At 51.3% G+C, this 16,085-nt stretch overlaps 3 protein-coding genes across 3 annotated transcripts in view; 1 reads left to right on the forward strand and 2 right to left on the reverse strand.

The window, feature by feature from the left end:
- The window catches only part of RAB3D (RAB3D, member RAS oncogene family), a 12,322-nt gene extending 10,793 nt beyond the window's left edge, over nucleotides 1-1,529 (reverse strand). The window contains exons 1-3 of the mRNA XM_006875131.1: nucleotides 1,250-1,529; nucleotides 651-769; nucleotides 443-567 (exon numbers count right to left, since the gene is read on the reverse strand). Coding sequence (XP_006875193.1) covers nucleotides 443-567; nucleotides 651-769; nucleotides 1,250-1,477 — 472 coding nt within the window. The 5' untranslated portion in view covers nucleotides 1,478-1,529. The remainder of the gene's footprint in view (nucleotides 1-442; nucleotides 568-650; nucleotides 770-1,249) is intronic.
- Nucleotides 1,530-5,862: 4,333 nt separating this feature from the next.
- TMEM205 (transmembrane protein 205) lies at nucleotides 5,863-7,562 on the reverse strand. The gene is made up of 3 exons (XM_006875132.1): nucleotides 7,440-7,562; nucleotides 7,170-7,333; nucleotides 5,863-6,169 (listed from the first exon to the last, which is right to left on the reverse strand). Exons 1-3 carry the CDS (start codon nucleotides 7,537-7,539, stop codon nucleotides 5,864-5,866), a joined length of 570 nt encoding a protein of 189 aa, XP_006875194.1. The 5' UTR covers nucleotides 7,540-7,562; the 3' UTR covers nucleotide 5,863.
- Nucleotides 7,563-8,553: 991 nt separating this feature from the next.
- The window catches only part of CCDC159 (coiled-coil domain containing 159), an 11,039-nt gene continuing 3,507 nt past the window's right edge, over nucleotides 8,554-16,085 (forward strand). The window contains exons 1-7 of the mRNA XM_006875133.1: nucleotides 8,554-8,574; nucleotides 11,324-11,357; nucleotides 11,588-11,673; nucleotides 11,754-11,835; nucleotides 12,004-12,199; nucleotides 12,606-12,673; nucleotides 12,754-12,830. Coding sequence (XP_006875195.1) covers nucleotides 8,554-8,574; nucleotides 11,324-11,357; nucleotides 11,588-11,673; nucleotides 11,754-11,835; nucleotides 12,004-12,199; nucleotides 12,606-12,673; nucleotides 12,754-12,830 — 564 coding nt within the window. The remainder of the gene's footprint in view (nucleotides 8,575-11,323; nucleotides 11,358-11,587; nucleotides 11,674-11,753; nucleotides 11,836-12,003; nucleotides 12,200-12,605; nucleotides 12,674-12,753; nucleotides 12,831-16,085) is intronic.

The following is a 16,085-nucleotide window of genomic DNA, read 5'->3' on the forward strand; positions in this document are numbered from 1 at the left end:
GGTCAGTTTGAGACACAAGGTCAGCAGTTCAAAACTACCTGCTGTTCCACGGGAGAAAGATGAGGCTTTCTGCTCTTGTAAAGATTTAAACCTTGGAAACCCTGTTCAGGGTCGCTATGAGTCAGAACCGACTCCACAGCACATAACAACAAAAACAACAACAACAGCACTACTGCTTCTAGACAAACATCTCCCACCTGGACAGGTACACTTGTAGGAGAAATCGCTAGCAATGGTTTTGCAGTCTGGTTTCCCAGGGTTAAGCCTACAAGCAGTCTATCTATGAGGGAGCCCCCTAAAATTGAATGGAGAAGGTGGCATTCATGTGTGTATTTTTCTAGGTTGATTCCCAAAGGGCTTATGACTACGGTTAGTCCTGAGAACCAAGGGTGGGGTTCGGTTCTAGATGGTTCCAGGACTGTGGTCCAGGCAGGGCACTCACCAAGGTCATCAGCGAGCCTCCGGCCATCCTCAGCAGACACGACACGCTCATCCTCCAAGTCACATTTGTTCCCCACAAGAATCACCTGGGCATTGTCCCAGGAGTAAGTCTTGATCTGTGTGGCCCTATGGAGTTTGGGAGCCATAAGTGAGGGTTCAGGGGGACAGAGGTCAAAAGTCAGGGAGGTCAGTGGTCAGCAAGCACTCACCAGTCCTGCACAGCAGCATATGACTCCTGGTTGGCAACATCATACATGAGAAGGAAGCCCATGGCACCGCGGTAGTAGGCTGTGGTGATTGTACGGTAACGCTCCTGGCCAGCCGTGTCCTGGGCAGACAGCAGGGTCAGATGGCTAGAGCCCACTTTCTTCCCCACCCCACCTGCAGGGCCCCGAGGGGGGCACCACACTGTGCCCACAACCCCAGTCTGATGGTGGAGGCATAGGCCTGCCCACACAACTCTAGTCTGATGAGGGAAAGCGTGAATTCATTCTTAAGGGATACCCTTATCTGATAGAGGAGATACAGCCCCAAACTTGAGGGCTGCCCATCCAGTCTGAGGGATCAAAGACCTCTAATAGATTTATAAGCCAAGAAGCAACTTAATAAGCCCCACAAACAAGAGCCACCTGGGCCAAAGAGCTCTTAATGAGAACACCCCTGCAGCAGCATGTTGCCATGACAACTAGAGATGAGGGGCTGGCTCTGGGCCACTCTCCCTTCTTCCAGAACACTCTCCAGAGCCCTCCACCTTGTGTGAACTTCCCTGGAGGCACCACAGACCCCCCACAGGCAGCTCCCAGCCCACCCAGATCTGTAGCTTGATCCTCTTGTCATGGCGGTAGACGGTCTTGACCTTGAAGTCAATGCCCACAGTGCTGACGAAGGCAGGCGTGAAGGAGTCATCGGCATATCGGAACAGGAAGGATGTCTTGCCCACGCTGCTATTGCCAATCAGTAGCAGCTTGAACATGTAATCGAAGTTCTGGTCGGCTGCATCCCGTGGGCCTGTCGGGGGCTCTCCAGCTGACGCCATTTTGGCAAGGAGCTTCCAAATAGGGAAGCCTTAACTCCTCAGATAGGGAGAGCTGGTGCCCTATGGGAGAATAAAACACCAATAATGACGTCGGTGTATACACCACGCCTGGGTTCGAATCCCAGCTCCGCCACTTGGCAGCCAGATGACCCTGGACTCTTCCCTTGATCTCTCTGTACCTAAGGGTCATCTGGAGAATGAGGATGTTTGATAGCCATCCCTACCTGAAAAGTGTATCATAAAACAAGTTCCTTTATTCACTCAATGGTTTCTAGTGCCTGCTCTGTGCCAGGCCTAGTTCCTTGTGCTGGGACCTGAGGTACCTTCCAATGGGAAGTTATGAAGACACACAATAGTCAGAAGACAGGGCTTGGTATATAGTGATGGTGGCAGTGGTGCTTGTATGCTGTGGAGTCAGTTCTGACTCATAGTGACCCTGTATAGGCTGTGAATCTTTATGGGAAACCTCATCTTTCTCCTACAGAGCATCTGGTGGACTTGAACTGCGGGCCTTGCAGTTAGCAGCCCAACCTGTAAACCACTACACTACCAAGAGTCCTTTGGTATATGTTGTTGTTGTTAAGAGGCGTCGAGTCAATTCTGATCCATATTGACACTGTATAGGGTTTCCAAGGAGTGGCTGGTAAGCTTGAACCACCGACCTTGCAGTTCAAACAACTTTGCAGTCTGACACATTAGCCCACAGCGCCACACCAGGACTCCTTGGTATATAGTATGAGTCCTGGCGTGGCGCTGTGGGTTAATGCGCCAGACTGCAAAGCTGTTTAATTGCAAGGTCGGTGGTTCAAGCTCACCAGCTGCTCCTTGGAAACCCTGTACAGGGTCGCTATTGGCTTGACGGCACTTAACAACAACAACAATAAAAAAGACTGATATTTAATCTTCACACCCCCTCATGAAGTCAGGGGGAAAATTGAGGTCCAAAGGCAAGAATGCCACACCTGGTGGGATGGGGACAGGGGGTGGTTTGAATGCTGGTACACATGGGAGACGAGGAGGGGGTATGAGCACCTCCTCCGGTAACCGGCTCTGAGGAAGGTGTATATTCGTGGACTTTGCCCCAGGGTGAGCAGCTGGCCATGGCCCAGGTGTGAGTTGGGGGGAACCAGCCAACTGGATGAAGGCTCCCACCAGGCTAGGGTGTTGACTTAGGCAGGTGTCAGCTATGGATGCCTGCCCTGCCCCCACTCAGACCTAGTTTAACCCCTTCCCTGAGCCCACAGGGAGCAGATTTCAGTGGATCCAGCCCAGATTTAAAAGCACTAACATTTTCTGTTTGTCAAAGGGGCGGGTACCATCTCCCTCCAGATAGGACTGACTCACCCCAACCCCAGCCCACAGAGACCAGAGTGAGTTCTCGAATCCCAAGAAAACCATCCCAGCTAGCTAATAACCATTAACACCCACCCCCACCCTGTCCTGGGTCCTTTCCTGGCAATCTGTCTCCATGCTAGGCTGGCCAACTTAGAGCTGCCCACACACCATGCTGCTTCATCTAGGTCTGGTACCCCCTCAGCCTGCCTTAGGCCTCAGTTTCCCCATCTGTCTAGGGCTGCTTTCTGGGAGGTTCTAGAAGGCTCAGATGAGAAGAGGGCACACATGTAGAGAAAACCCCTTCAGACAGATCTCTTTCCCAATCACCTTTGGGGCTTTTCTCTATTTTCAACAAGGACCCAGTTGGCCCCCATTCCTTGCCCAGCCCTCGCCCCACCCTGTGTTCTGGGAGAACGAGTTTAAGAGGAAGAGCCAAGGCAGGAAATCTTTCCCCATGCTGGGCAGGGCCATCAGCTAGGGCCCCCACCCCAGCCCACCTGTCTGTCCCACCTCTTTCTTACCATTTGGCGACTCTCCCCTACCCCTGGCACTAGGTGAAAGTACCCAGAGGAATTGGCCCTGCTCCCTTCTCTGGATTTGGGGCGCCCCAACCAGTGGAAAGAAGCTCAGGCCCTTTCCCCCATCACCATATGGTCCCATCTTCCGTCCCCAGCTGGGCCCTCGGCCTCGCCCGCGCCGCGTCAACACTCCCTGAGGAGCTCAGCTGGGTGGGGGCGAGCGAAGAGGCGTCACTGGCTTCCCTGCCTTTGTTCCTCAGTCCCCCCCCCCCACGCCCCCGCCCTACCCCTATCTTTCCGCCCCCCCACTCCCCCGAACCTGCCGGGACGCCTAGGCGCTGGGTAGGGCCTCTCCCTCCGAAAGGGGGTCACCTCGCCTGGGAGGACGCTGCGCTCCGGGACTCCGCCTCCGAACTTGCCGTGACTTGGCCCGCGACCCCGACCCCGCAGACTCTGCCACAGCTGCCCGCAACCACCCGGATCCCGCGGGCACCGCCCAGGCGGGGAAAAAGGGGCAGTTCCTGGGGGAGGGCGGGGCGAGATTGGGCGGGGCTTGTAGCAGACAGGTGGGAGGGCCTGGAAGCGGTAACGGGAGTCCAGCATCTACCCCAAATAAACAATTTACTCTTCTTCGTAGGGTAAGCGCTGGACTGCTAACCATAAGATCGGTAGTTCAAACCCACCAGCTGCTCTGAGGAAGAAAAATAAAGCTATCTGCTCCCATAAAGACTTTTTGTTAAGTGCCATCTTGTCGATTTACGACCCAGCGCCCCTGTATGTTTCCAAGGAATGGCTAGTGAGCTTCAACAGCCGACCTTACAGTTCAAACCGACTTTGCAGTCCTGCACATTAATCCACAGCGCCACACCAGCAAAGCCCATAATAAGTACAACCTCAGAAACCTTATATAGGATCACAATAAATTGGAACCCTAGTCCTAGTGGCGCAGTGGTTAAAGTGCTTGGCTGCGCACCAAAAGGATGGCTCCTCGAACTCGCTTCCTTAAAGAAGGGCCAATTCTACTCTGTCCTATCCGAGTAGTGTCACTTTGATCCAACAGTGGGTTAAAAAAACAACAACTGTATGATGCGTTTATTATATGGGCGGGGCAAGACCTGGGGTGGGGCTTGTAGAACGCTGGTGGTGCCCAGAAGTTAAAAAGAGCGCAGATTCGGTAGCCGAATTCAAAATTCCATTTCCACAACTTTCTAGCCTTGTGCCTTCGGCCCGGTTATTTAACCTCTCCGCGCCTGTTTCCTCAACTGTTGAGTGGGGGATAACGGTAGTACTCACCTCACAGGGTTCTAGGAGGGTTTCGATGGAAGTCAGTGTTTTGTGACACGTGATCCTAAAGTAGGCTGGACCCATTTGCTAAATGTTGGCAAGGGCCCACCCATGGAATGAAATATTCTATTACGAATAAAAGGAGCCCTCGTTGGTACCGTGATTAAGTGCTCTGGATGCTAAATGAAAGGTCAAAAGTCAGAGATTTGAACCCACCAGCCACTCTGGGCAAAGCTGTGGCTGTCTGCTTTCCTAAAGATTTACAGCCTTGGATTCCGTATGGGGCAGTTCTTTTCTGTTCTAGAGGGTCATTATGCCTCAGTGTAGACTTGATGGCAGTGGCTTTAGTTGGATTTTTGGTTTTCTGATGAAAGGAGGCCTGGTGGTACTGTAGTTGAGCACTGGGCTGCTAACCTAAAGGTCAAATATCTACTCCTTCCTACCGAGTCACTTTGAGTCAGAAACAATTAGGAGGCAATGAATTTGGTTTGGTTTCATGGGTAAGGAAACTAAGGCTCAGAGAGGTGCAGCTCCTTGCTTGAAGCCACACAGTAAGGAGATCTGGCATCTATGAGCAGCTGACACCCGAGTTGTCTTCAAGCCAACACAAGGTCCGCTGTTACAACAGCTCTGTTCAACTCTTAGCACCTCTAAAGCTGCTTGCTGCACTTCTCTGAGCTCCCATTGACCCCTGGGAACAGTAGCTGTCACCAAAGATGGCAACGTGGATAACTGAGAGGGAGGGAATTAGTCAGGAAAGACTGGGTTCCACTGCAGTAACAGGCGATTCCAGTCTCCATGGCACCCAGTTGCCACGGTTTGCTTCTCATCTACACTGGTTGCCATGGTGAAGGGGAACTGTTATGAATCATGCAGGGCTCTTAACATTTCTGCAAGGCGATGCCCTTTTGCCCACATTTGATTGGCCAAAGCAAGTCACACAACCATGCCCAGTGTCCAGGGGGTGGTATATATACATGAGTGTTCCTGAAAACCAGCTATCAGACAATGATAGACGTGTGCAGTGTTTAGTGCCCTGTCAGGCACAAAGCAAAGGGGCCAATCAACGGCACCATACAGGAGGGACTAAGGCTCCACATCACTGTGCCAAGTGAATGGGGAAACTGAGGCTCTCAATCCTGCCGACCCCCCGCTTCTAAGTACAAAGACAACAGCAGCCATTTCCAAGAGTGCCTTTTATTGAAATGCAGGACCCCAAGCAGAAACGAGACAGTGGCAGGGGTTGGGGCTACAGGCGGCTGAGGTTCAGGGCGAGGCCAGCCAGGCAAAGCCCATTACTCAGGAGGCAGCCCAGATTGCAAATGGAGGAGAGGCCATGGTAGCGGAAGAAGACCTGGCGGAGGCCACTGTACTTCGGGTCCTGTTCCCGAAACTGGCGATAGGGGTCGGAGCCTTGGTGGCTGCCCGGCACCTCCCGGCCCAGACCCCGCTCCTTCTCCAGGGTCTGCAGGGCCCACATGGCATCTGTGGTTCGTGGCTCAAGCCATTGAGCATTGATGGCTGCCAGCGTGAGGCACAGGAGCAACAGGCAAAGCTGGAGGGGGCGGTGGGAAGGGGAGAAGGTGAGGCAGGTCTGGGGGATCCTCCCTTCTGCATCCTTGTAGCCCAGAGGGGGGTGGGGCAGCACTGGGTCAAAGTCAGACCTTCCCTTCTTCCCTAACCCGAGACAGGGATGCCCAAAAGCAGAATTCCAGCTCTTGTCTGCCAAACTGGCAGCCTCTAAGGAAAGGCTCCATCTGTCTCCTTTATTTTCTCAAACCCTTCAGGACCCAGTCTCCTCTGATCCCCAGACTGGAAGTCTCAGAACAGTGCCTTTTCTCCTCTTCTCCTGTTCCCCCCAAATGAACACAGCTCTGGATAGCCCTTCTCCACCCCCCACCCCCCAAATTGGGATAGAGTACCAAAACTACCCCTTCTGATCTTCCAAAACACGGTCGGTACCTAAGACAAGTCCTGTTTCCTCTGTGGCCCCAGGCCAGACCCCAAAAGCAAACATGGGGCCCATAGGGAATGAATAAAAAGTCTGTGAGGTTCCAATTACCCATAATCCTCTCCTGTCTCTATGGGATTATTCTTGAAACACCTGTCAGGCCTCACCTGCCCAAAATCTGAGGAACATAATAGGGTAAGGGGGAAGGGCAAGGTAGAAAAACTTGAGATGCAGATATGGTTCCTTGCCTGGTGCCTGGGGAAATGTGAGCATGGGGGTGGAGACTCACAAATTCCCAGCCAGGCTGGTTTTTAAACAATGAGCTGGGGTCAGTGCCCCAGCCTAGCTGAGTCACCAAAGCTCGGCAGGAGGCCCAGAAGGAGAGGAAGCAGCCAACAGCTAGTGAAAAAGACACTGGTGGAAAGACAAGTTGGCTGGGGACGGTTGTGTAGTCTTTGCACTACTCAAATGTGTACAGAGCCCAGGGCGCTGGGCGCTTTTTTTTTTTTTTTAAGTTCATGCACTGAGCAGCAGTTATAGGTGCTCACTGGATCCCTGGGAATGAATCTCTCTCTAGAGGCTAGTAGCTCCCTGGCCCGCGTACCTGGCTGGTCTCCCAGAATGTGAGGTGAGCCCAGGCATGCTGTGGAGCCAAGATGCACAGGTTGATGAAGGCACAGCCCATGGAGATGCGAAAGTAAACCGGGAATAGTTTGCTCTGCACCAGGCCAAAGGTATGTCGGGGAAGGCCTCGGAAAAGCAGGAAGCCTGTGGGTGCAAGGGCCACAGGCCTGTTAGAACACTTCCAGGTCCCTCTCATTTCTGTCCTCACCCCAGGGAACCCACAACATTCAGACTGAGCCAGGGTCCCTACCTGAGACGAAAGTCACCCACATCTGCATGCCCCAGGCCCCTGACAAGACCAGTAGATGGACCATCTTAATCAGGCCTCCCGGTTCCCCGTCTTCCTCCATTTTGCAGTCCTAGAGAGGAGGCGGCGGGTGGCTCAGAGCTTTCCCTCTGCCCCATGGCCTTCAGACTCTGAGCCCGCTCCAAGCCAGGGTCATAACCAGTCAGCAGAGAGTGAGGAAAACACACCCAGAAGTCCCCAACCCATCTTTCCAGAACTTCAGACATCAAGATCTCAGGCCCTCTGGAACCTTAACATCCATGCCATCTCAAGACCCCCAAAGTTCCGCCCCTGGATTTAAAACACGAAGCCCAAAGTCTTCAGAGATTACCCTAGTGAGGCCTCAAATATCACAAGAACCCTAGTTTTAATACCAAAGACCCATCTTCTCATGACAGAATCCCAGGTAGATCGATGGAATCCTCAAATCACTACTGGGGACCCCAAATGATTCTTGATGGTGTTGTTAGGTGCAGTCGAGTCGCTTCCGACTCATAGCGACGCCTAGGCACAACACAAGTAATCCTAGGAAGCCCCAAATTTCATACTGGAAACACCAACCCCACCGTTGGGAACGAGGACCTCAACCTGGAGCACCCAGGAGTCCGAGGCCAAAGGAGTCGAGGTTGGATCTCGCGACCCGGTGGGCTGAACGCAGTAACCCACTCCCGCGGCTCACTCCACCTTAGTAGACCGCGGATCTCCTCCTCCTGGTTTCCCCCAATCAAATAATGCGTCCCGCCTCCCAGCTGAGCCCAAAGCCAATAGAATCATAGATCTGCGACCCTTTCCCTCTGGTACTGCCTCTTATATATTGACTAATCGGTTAGCAAAAATCAGCCTGGGATCCCGCCCTTGGGTAGGGTTCTTATCCAATTACACAGCGACCTTTAAAAACTGAGGAAGAGGGACGGCATCAAAGAGGTCTTTGCCTACATTGTAGGGGGCGGAGCTAAAATGCCGGCCACACCCCTCTCTGTGACTCCACCTTCAACCTCGGCACGTTTTTTTACAGCGATGGTGTCCCCACAGGATCAAATTTCGGCGTCACAGCTAGGGACTGGTTTCGCGGTCCCTAATGGGAGAGCATGAACAGGTGGTATGTGGTAGGTGGGGTGGAAGCAGAACTAGAGCCTCGCGGGCTCAAGATTCCTCGCCCGATGACCCCACCCAAAAATTCTCCCGGGAGGAATTGGGAAAGAAATAGCTGCATGTGGGGTGAAGGGGGGCAATCCACGTGGGAAGGAAGCACATGACGGGCCCGCCTGCAGTTGGTGCTCAGAAATGCCTTGCCCCTTTCCTCTCCCAATTCTGCAGGGCACCCGTGGCCTTCAGGTCCCAGGTTCTCAGATGACATACAAGGACAAACACTGATTGAGCCCTTACTGTATGCCAGGCACTGGCATGGATTAATTTACTTAATCACAACAACCCAGCAAGGTGGATACTGTAACATCCCTCTTTTATAGTTAGGGACAGTGAGACAAAGCTAGAATTTTAGCCATTGTGTTCCACTGCCTCTGGAAACGATCCCTGAGGCAGAAGTGGCTCTTGAAGGGAAGCCTAGAATATTTCAGGCCTAAGGTACATCATGAACTCAGTGAGTGCTTAGGGTGCTCCCAGCCCTCAGAAGGGGCTCAGTAAATATGAACTAACAAAAAGGATTAAATAAGGCCTTTCAGAGATGTACAGTGGAGTTTTGAAGGGTATATATATATATATAGGAGTCTTCTAAAGCAGACTGGGCCAAGGAAAGGACACCAGGTAGAGTGTCCAGCAAAAGCAGCAGAAGAGAAGAGTCAAGGGTTTGACTCAGCATGACTTAGGACAAGGTGCCCATTTCCTGGAAGTTTCTGCAGGCATACCCACTCTACGTTTCTCTGTATGTGCCAGCCCTGAGCCAAGTAATTTTCTGTCCATAGCCTTCCTGGCATAGTGGTTAAACACATGGTTGCCTAACTGAAAAGTTGGCACTTCAAACCCACCCAGCGTCTCCATGGGAGAAAAACCTGGTGATCTGCTCCTATCAAGAGTAAACAAACAAAAAACACTGCAATCAAGTCAATTCTGATGCATAGCAATCCGACATAGAGGGTTTCTGAGACTGTACCTCTTTACAGGAGCAGATAGCCTCATCTCTCTCAGAACAGCTGGTGGGTTTAAACTGCCAGCCTTGTGGTTAGCAATCCATTGTCTATCCGACGGCACCAGAAAATCCTATGGGGTAGTTGTATTCTGTCACTTGAAGTTGCTAAAGGTCAGAATTGACTTGATGGCACTCAACAACAATTAGCAGCCTTGCCCGGTACTGTCCCAGGCCCCAATTCAGCTAGTATTTACTGACCACTTCCCCACTGCTCACTGCTCACACTCCATGGCTCCCGTTTACCTGCGAGGCCAGGTTCACACTCCTCAGCCTGGCCTTCCATGCTTGACTCAGGTTGCTCTGTGGACACTACTGTATCCTGTGCACTCGGTGTCCAGACAGCATGTGGTTCCACACCTCCAGGCCTCTCACGCTGCTTCTTGCCAGGAAAGCCCTTCCGTTAAGGCCCCATGTTAAGGTCCTTTTTGGAGGGCTCTCTAGAGCCCTTCCTTCCTTCTCTGGGCCCCCCTGGTTCCTGGGGTTGGTACCATCTTTCCTCCAGCATCAGCTTCTACAGTGATTGAGAGACACTATGTTCAGGGCTGAGGCCTCTCTGGGGTGTCATGGAGGACCTGGAGGTGCTGGGGCATGGGGGCTGGTCTCAGAGCAGCACCCCTTGTCTTACAGTGACCCTCTCCTGGCTGGCCTACCTCGGGACTCTGACTACATTGTGACCTGCCACTGTTCATCACCCGCACCCTCCAACGTGTGTTTGCCCACTGACAGGAAGTGTGACAAATTCCAGGGTTCGTGGAAGGGCTCTCCTAGAGCTGGGAAGGGGTGGGGGAGCCAAGCCCGAAGGAAGCCCTCACCCCCAGGCTCTCCCTCAGACAAGATCTTCGATTGTACAGTCCACTGGTCCAGTACCTCAGACTCGGACACCCTGAGGCCAGCTGCTTCTGAGAACACAGGGACGTGTATAGACTGGAATCCTGGGTGGGGCTTGGGACCTCTGCCACAAGGGGCTCCGGCGTTTCCCAACCTGGATGTGATGAAGGAGAGCTGTCACGAACAGGACCTGCTGAAGAGGCATCACCACATCGCCAAGGTCATTCCCACCCAAGGAACCCCTTGCCCCACCACAGTCTGCCAATGTGGGGCTTAAGGAGGGGGGATCCCCAAGAACACTCCCTAGAGGCTCCCAGCACCTCGAACAATGCCTTCACTAAAAAGGCCCTAAATGAACGGATGAAAGAGCAGAAGGAAAGAATGCATGACCACATGTTTTTAACAGGGCTCTGTCTGCTTGTCTCTGGGTTCGACTTTGCCCAGAGGTCTGTGTAGTTGTGGTTGTGAGGCTGAGCCATGTGTTCCAGTGGTTTCTGTGGGTCTTGATGATGAGACTGGAGTATGAGACTAGGGTTAAGGTGTGGTTAGGTCCCTGGGTGTTTCAGCAACTGTGCATAGTGTATTCGGTGTTATTAGCTCCCACAACAGATGATGTTGATTGATGTTGGTTACTATTACCTGAGCCCAAACCAGGGACAGGGCGAGCGTTGGGCCAGAGTCTGAGCTCAGAGTCCACATGCTGGCAGCCCACATCCTGAACCAGACACAGGTGCACTTGTGAGCATGTGTGCAGACCAGCCTATGCCTGTCTTCATGGCTTGGACCCCCAGGGTCTAGCAGACCCACAGTGTGCACAACCATCCTAAGGTAGCTTAGGGAAAAATACCACTCTCTGCTTATCCCCCTCCCCTAGAAGTCCTTGGATACCAACAGTCTCAAGGTCAAAGGTAAGACCCCTCCCTCACCACGCTGTGTGAGAAAGATCTACCGTCTGCCTAAATATCTACTGACCCCTTTCCCAGCCTTTGCTGACTCTTGCCCCCTACCTCCACTTCAAGGGAACCCTGCCCCATCCCCGACCCCCTGCCAGTACTCTGAGCCTCAGTTTACTTCTGCCCTGACTTTGCCCCTGCCCCCACCCCTCCCAGCCTCAGCTGGCCCTCACCTCTGCCCATAGCTAAGTCCATCATGATCCCTGAATCCCAGAAGCAACTGCGGTTCGAACTGGAATCACTCAAGAGCCAGCTACAGGCCCAGACCAAGGTGAGCTGTGTGGCACTACTCCTAGCAACTACTGTCCCACCGATGCCCTTCCAGCCCTAGGCATGACCTCTGTCCCCCAGGCTTTTGAGTTCCTGAACCACTCTGTGACCATGTTGGAGAAGGAGAGCTGCCTACAACAGATCAAGATCCAACAGCTTGAAGGTAAAGTCTGGCCAGGGGTCAAGGTCAGGCTGGAGGCCTGGTCTTGGTGGACTTAGTCAGGGTCAGGCCCGGGGGAGAGAAGTTAAAGTGGGCTGGATTGAGAGGTAGGATCAAGCTGGGTACAGCATGACGTCAGGGCACTGTAACGGTCCCCTCTTGTTTCTGCAGAGGTGCTGAGCCCCACAGGCTGCCAGGCACAGAAGGGGCTGCACAAGTGGGGCCTGGAACAGGGCCGGCAGGAGTTGTACGGGGCCCTGGCCCAAGGTCTACAAGGACTTCAGAAGACTCTGCAGGACAATGAGGAGCTACAGCAGGCTCGCACAGCCCGCTGTCTGCAGCTATTAGCCCAGGAGATCCAGGATAGGTGGGCACGGGCAGGAGGCAAGGAAGGGAGGCCAGGGAGGAGGCACCACAGGTGGGATGTGGGGAAATGGAAGACCTGGGCAAAGGATTGAGGCCAGTGGAAAGGGACAAGAGCAAGGGCTGAGAACTTGGTAGAGACTAGGGTGGAGGGAAGACAGGGAGGCCAGAAGGCAGGATGCGGGGTGGGGTGGGGTACAGAAATGGGAGAATGGAGGCCAGGCAATGGGTGTGTAGGGGTCTGGGAGCAACTGAGGAAATGGGAGACTGGAGGTCAGGAGGAGATGGAGAGAAGTGGGGAGTAGCTGGAAAGCAAGAGTAGGCATGCAATGGGGGTTGGGGAACAAGGCTGGGGAGTGGCTGATTGGACAGGTCAAGTAGGACAAGTCTAGGCATCACTGTCTCCTCAGTAAGAAGTTTCTTTGGGAGGAGCTGGAGCTGGTTCGAGAGGAGGTGACCTTCATCTACCAGAAGCTCCGTGAGTGCCCGGAGCCCCAAACCAGGTGGGGGGTCGTTCTGTAGCCCTGGATCCCCTGAACCCCTTCCCCCACCCCATAGAGGCTCAGGAAGAGGAGATCGCAGAGAACCTGGTGACCATCAAGAAAATGCAGAAGACGCAGGTGAAGTGCCGTAAGGTGAGAGGAGAAGCCGGGGAGTGGTGTGAGATAAGGGTATGGGGAGTCTCTGCCTGTCTCTACCATCAGACTAGAGCCAGAAGGCCTGGGTTCAAATCCCAACCCTGTCATTACTACTGTACAACCCGAGGCAAGTTAGTTTGTCTCTCTGAACCACCGTTTCTTCATCTGTTTCTCACTGCCACTGAGTCGAGTGGATTCTGACTCATAACCAACCTACACAGGGTTTCTGGGACTGTAAATCTTTACAGGAACACACAGTCTCACCTTTCTCCTTCAGAGCAGCTGGGGGGTTTGAACCATCAACCTCGTAGTTAGTAGCCCAACGTCTAATCCACAGCACAACCCGGGATCTCCTACTCATCTGTACAATGAGTGTAATAATTCATCTCCTTACCTAATCACTAGGAGTCCTGGTGTGGCGCTGTGGGTTAATGTGCTGGACTACAAAGTCGATTTGAACCACATGTTCAGCAGTTCAAGCTGACCAGCCACTCCTCACAAGCCCTATACAGGGTCGCTGTGGATCAGAACTGACTCGACACCTCTTAACAATGACCTGAACACTACACACTCAGTTGATTGTTGATGGTTGTTGCTAGGCACTATCAAGTCATTTCTGACGCAAAGCTACCCTCTATAGTACAAAACGAAACACTCTTTAGTCTTGTGCTATCCTCACCACCATTCCAGTGTTTGAGCCCATTGTTGAAACCACTGTGTCTATCTCATTGAGGGTCTTCCTCTTTTTCACTGACCCTCTAGTTACCAAGCATGATGGCCTTCCCCAGGGTCTGGTCCCTCCTGGTAACCTGAACAATGACAAGAAATCTCACCATCATCACTTCTAAGGGGTATTCTGGCTGTACTTCTTCCACGACAGATTAGTTTGTTCTTTAAACAGTGTATGACACAGTCACCATTCTTCACCAACATCGAAGGCATCAATTCTTCTACAGTTTTCTTATTCTTTGTCCAGCTTTCGTATGCATATGTTGTTGTTGTTGTTAAGTACTTAGAGTTGGTTCAGACTCCTAGAGACCCTGTATAGGGTTTCTGAGGCTGTAAATCTTTGTGAGAACAGAAAAGCCTAACCTTGCTCCCACAGAGCAGAGCTCAAACCACCTACCTTGTGGTTTGTAGTCCTGTGCTTATCATATGAAGCAACCACACACCAATATGCATATGTTGTTGTTGTTGTTTAATGCCCACGAGTCAGTTCCGACCCATAGCGACCTTCTAGAGGGTTTCCAAGGAGTGACTGGTGAGCTTGAACCACCAACCTTACAGTTCAAACGGACTTTGCAGTCTAGTGCATTAACCCACAGCGCCACACCAGGACTCCAATATGCATATGAGGCGATTGAAAACACTATAGCTTGGGTCACGTATTCTTGAGTCCTCTAAGTGACAGCTTTGCTTTTTAACGTTTTCAAGAAATCTTTTGCAGTTGATTTTCCCAATGCAATACGACGCCATTTGATTTCTTGACTGTTGCTTTCATAAGTGTTGCTTGTGGATCCAAGTAAAATGAAATCCTTCATAACTTCAACCTTTTCTCCATTGATCATGATGTTCCATCACTTGGCTGACAGCTGTGCACTGTGGTGGCTTACAGGTTGCTGTGGTGCTAGAAAGCTATGCCAAAGGTGTTTCAAGAACCAACAGAATCACCCAAGGTGGGCAGGGTTTCAGTGGAGCCTCCAGACTAAGACAAGATTAGTAAGAAGATCCTAGTGATCTGCTTCTTGAAAAATAAGCTACTGCAAACTTTCTGGATAGCTGCGGTTCCTTGTCTGATATGGTACCATCATGGGCTCCTTAGGTTGGCAGGCACTCAAAATACAACTGGGGAAGCACGGCCTTCTCAAAGTAGAATCAACAGGAATGACATGGATGGAATCTCGTTTTCAAAGCCTTCATTTGCTGATGTTACATGACTCAAAATGAGCAGAAATAACTGCAAGCATCCATTAGTAACTGGGATGTGGAATAAGTGAAGTGTGAATCTAGCTAGGAAAATTGAAAGTTGTCAAAAATGAAATGGAACACATAAAGATCAACATCTCAGATATTAATGAGCTGAAATGGGCTGGTGCTGGCCATTTTGAATCAGACATCATGTGACTTACTATGCTAGGAATGACAAATTTAAGAGGCATGGCTTTCCAATCATTGTCAAAAGGAACATTTCAAGATCTATGTTAAAGAACAGCACTTTCTGTAATAGAGTAATATCCATATGCCTATAAGGAGCCCTGGTGTGACACTGCGGGTTAATGCACTGGACTGCAAGGTTGGTTTGAACTGCAATGTCGGCGGTTCAGCTCACCAGCCACTCCTCAGAAACCCTATACAGAGTAGCTATGTGTTGGAACCGACTCAACGCACTTAACAAAAACAAATATGGGACACCAGTTAATGGGACTATTATTTAAATTTCTACACCAACCGCTAAGGACAGAGATGAAAAAAAATGAAGACTGACCAATTTCTGCAGTCTGGAATTGATGAAACAGGCAATCAAGAATTATTGACAATTACTGGTGATTGGAATGTGGAAGTTGGAACTAAAGAAGGATCAATGGTTGGGAAATTTGGTCTTGGTGGCAGAAATGATGCTGGGGATCAAATGACAGAATTTTTACAAGACCAACAACTTATACATTGCAAATACATTTTTTCAACATTAACGGTGACTTTACACATGGATCTCACAGGATGGAATACACAGGAATCAAGTCAACCACATCTGTGGAAAGAGATGATGAAGAGGTTCAGTAGCATCAGTAAGAAAAGGCCAGGGAACGACAATGGAACACACTATCAATTGCTCAGACGCAAGTTCAGGTTGAAGCTGAAGAAAATTAAAATATGTCCACAAGATCCCAAATAGAATCTTGAGTATATCCCAACTGTTTATCTAGTCCAGCTTCTTGGATTATTTGCTCAGCATATAGACTGAATTTGTTGTCATTAGATGCCATCTAGTCAGTACCGACTCATAGCGATCCTATGCACAACAGAATGAAACATGACTTGGTCCTGGGCCAACCTCACAATTGTTGCCACGCTCAGGCCATTGATGCTGCCACTTTGCCAATCCATCTCGCTGGGGGTCTATCAAACATGATACCACTTCCAGTGACTGGTCCCTCCTGACAATATATCTGAAGTATGAGAGATGAAGTTTGGCCTCCAAGGAGCACTCCGGCTGCACTTCTTCCAACACAGATCTGTTTGTTCTTTTGGCAG

This window comes from Chrysochloris asiatica, unplaced genomic scaffold (assembly GCF_000296735.1).
Source record: "Chrysochloris asiatica unplaced genomic scaffold, ChrAsi1.0 scaffold00312, whole genome shotgun sequence".
NCBI lineage: Eukaryota > Metazoa > Chordata > Mammalia > Afrosoricida > Chrysochloridae > Chrysochloris > Chrysochloris asiatica.

What these genes read in the sequence shown, in the direction of transcription:
- TMEM205 (XM_006875132.1), bottom strand. Translation starts at nt 7,539, where the DNA reads ATGGAGGAAGACGGGGAACCGGGAGGCCTGATTAAGATGGTCCATCTA. An exon ending in GTGGGTGACTTTCGTCTCAG is followed by an intron (nt 7,334 to 7,439) that starts GTAGGGACCCTG and finishes TTGCACCCACAG; the next exon opens with GCTTCCTGCTTTTCCGAGGC. An exon ending in CATTCTGGGAGACCAGCCAG is followed by an intron (nt 6,170 to 7,169) that starts GTACGCGGGCCA and finishes CGCCCCCTCCAG; the next exon opens with CTTTGCCTGTTGCTCCTGTG.